Genomic DNA, 3,028 nt, shown 5'->3' on the forward strand with positions numbered 1-3,028 from the left:
TGAACATATATCATCATAATCCACACGACCATAAATATTATACGTAGAGCAAGAAGGCAAATATAATGGGAACAGCAAATGCCGGCGGCTTATTAGTTATTACTACTCTCTAGTTTAGTTCATCTGTACCTATCCAATTTCCAAGACACTTCCTAGGATAAATACACAAACCAAAACTCTTCTTTTTCTTAAAATGAACTAAATTTGTTGTCTATAAATAGCATGTTTTTTTATTAATAAACTTACTTTTCTTCATTTCATTACTTCTTTTTTCTCCTTTTTGCTCCCAACTAGACATCACTCTCCAAATATTAGTAATGGCTCGTTTTGCAATATTTATGTTTTTGATTGCTTTGGTTATTATGTTAGTTTGTGTTGCACCATGTTTTGAAGCAAGAAAACAATTGAACACCATGGATAAGAAGAAGGTCACTAACCTGGCTTCTTCGGCCCCATGCAAACGAGGTCACGTCATATTAGTAAATACGAAAAAACTATATGTTGGTGGCCATGTTGATCGCAATTTGGCGGTCCCTAGTCCTGGAAATGGTAATTTTGATCATAGTATGCAATCAGTTCCAAGTCCTGGAACTGGAAATTTTGATCATAGTATGGAATCAGTTCCAAGTCCTGGAACTGGAAATTTTGATCATAGTATGCAATCAGTTCCAAGTCCTGGAACTGGAAATTTTGATCACAATATGAAATCAGTCCCCAGTCCTGGAATTGGAAATTTTGATCACAATATGCAATCAGTTCCAAGTCCTGGAATTGGAAACTTTGATCACAATATGCAATCAGTCCCCAGTCCTGGAATAGGTAATTTTGATCGCCCTAGTCTTGGAATCAGCCATGTTCATCGCAATTTGAAATCAGTATCGAGTATTGGAATTGTTAAGTCTGAAAGTCATTCAGGCCCTAGTCCTGGAGAAGGCCATGTTTATCGCAATTTGAAGTTAGTCCCAACTCCTGCTATTGGCAATGTTCATCATAATTTGAAATCAGTCTCAAGTATTGAAATTGTTAAGTCTGAAAGTCATTCAGGCCCTAGTCCTGGAGAAGGCCATGTTTATCGCAATTTGAAGTCAGTATCAACTTCTGCTATTGGCAATGTTCATCGCAATTTGAAATCAGTCTCAAGTATTGAAATTGTTAACTCTGAAAGCCATTTAGGCCCTAGTCCTGGAGAAGGCCATGTTTATCGTAACTTGAAGTCATTGTAAATGGCAACTTCTATTTAGTAGTAGGATGCAATATATTAAGTACAATATTATGCAAAAAAAAAAGTACCATATCATGTGACAGTTTGTTTATGCACATATATGCTTATTAATTAATTAATGCGATATTTTAATCAACTTGTAATTCTAATTATGAATATTGTGCATGGACTAAATATTCCAAAAGTCTCAACAAAACGTTGTATGTGGTACTACTCTTTCCGTCCACTTTTAATTGTCATAATTTTCTTTTTAGAAACAAACTATAAGAAATTTGATTAATATTTTACGATATAGTTTTTCATATAGTATACATATAACATGTCAATCATTGATTTGACTTAGTTATTTGTTGGTCGAGTAAATTAAACTCGAGTTAGTATCTCATTCAATTTAAGAATTTATATAGCAAAGTCATTAAACTTTGTTTTTTTATAAAATTATATCAATAAACTAAATTTATCATTAAAAATAAACTAACCTGACAAAATAAATTATTTTTATATATACCATGTAAATATAAATCCCATAAATAAATAAATTTAAAGAAAACTCATTAACAAATTTTACGGGAAACTTAATTAGTGATGTAAATACTCTTATGGCGTTACAACAATATCATATGGAATTTCCTGGTCTACAATTATCATTTCCAACGAAAAGAGTTAAGTACGTATTATATTCCATAAATAAATAAATTTAAAGAAAACTCATTAACAAATTTTACAGGCAAACTTAATTAATGAAATAAATACTCTTATGGCATTACAATAATATCATATGGAATTTCCTGCTCTACAATTATCATTTCTAGCGAAAAAAGTTAAAGTACGCATTATATTCCAAAAAATTAAGGATTTCACAAAATTTCATAGAAAAAGCATTAAAAAAAATTTGCATTCTGAAATTCGCCAGAAACACAGCAGATTTTTTTTTTTTTACAAATCCTCACAACTTTCTGAAACCAGAAAAAAAGTTGGAAATGAGAAAATAAAGTTGAATTTTGTGTGCTTGGAGTTATCGTCGTGAATTTGATTAGAGTATTAGTGTATATTTGTTTATTGTAGTATCATAAGGTTATTTGTTTAACTAATTAAGTTTGTCTGTAAAAATAATTTAAATGAGTTTTTAAAGTTATTTATTAGTGGGGTTCATGTTTACCTGTTATAAAAAATAGTTTATTTTGTCATATTAAATTGTTTTTAATAATAAATTTAATTGAGTGATTTTATTGATACAAAATAAAGTTTAATGACTTTACTAGATAAATTCTCTAAGTTGAGTAACTTTTTAAGTTATTAACTGTAAAACACTCTCTCTATATATACAATTTATAAGTAAAAACTACTCCATTTAACTATAACATTTTGATTTTAGCTATTCAAAAAATCCAATTTTCTTATTTTTAAATAAATTATTTTCGATGGAAAATATTTTCCTCCGCACCAAATACACAAGTATCATCATCACCTGAATTTACGCGAAGGTGTCATATGAAATTTGAAGTTGTTGTGAAAGTAATTAATCTCCACTCCAAACAAAGTAGTTAAAATTATCTTTATATATATATGGGAGAAATTCTGCATATATCACACTCAAAATTACATTAAATATTCAATTAAGAAACACCTGGATATACATTTTTACTTTTGCACTTGCATTAAAACATGATGTAACTTTACCATTCTACCCTTATTTAATGTTTTCTTAAGTCAACTTTATTAATATGATATATATACACGTGCCTTTAATGATCAATGAGCATTTTCATGACCCTCTTCGTTTCTCTCTAAACTTAGTTTATAGTT

General features: G+C 29.3%; 1 protein-coding gene across 1 annotated transcript; it reads left to right on the plus strand.

The window, feature by feature from the left end:
* The first annotated feature begins 294 nt into the window (after window positions 1-294).
* On the plus strand, window positions 295-1,262 carry LOC125850838 (flocculation protein FLO11-like). Its single transcript, XM_049530680.1, has one exon. The coding sequence runs from the start codon at window positions 318-320 to the stop codon at window positions 1,221-1,223; it is 906 nt and encodes a 301-aa protein (XP_049386637.1). The 5' UTR covers window positions 295-317; the 3' UTR covers window positions 1,224-1,262.
* The last annotated feature ends 1,766 nt before the right edge of the window (window positions 1,263-3,028 follow it).

The sequence above is a fragment of the Solanum stenotomum genome, unplaced genomic scaffold, assembly GCF_019186545.1.
Source record: "Solanum stenotomum isolate F172 unplaced genomic scaffold, ASM1918654v1 scaffold1971, whole genome shotgun sequence".
NCBI classification, from domain to species: domain Eukaryota; kingdom Viridiplantae; phylum Streptophyta; class Magnoliopsida; order Solanales; family Solanaceae; genus Solanum; species Solanum stenotomum.

Bases quoted from the DNA above. Each gene is read 5' to 3' on its own strand.
- LOC125850838 (XM_049530680.1), top strand. From the start codon at position 318: ATGGCTCGTTTTGCAATATTTATGTTTTTGATTGCTTTGGTTATTATG.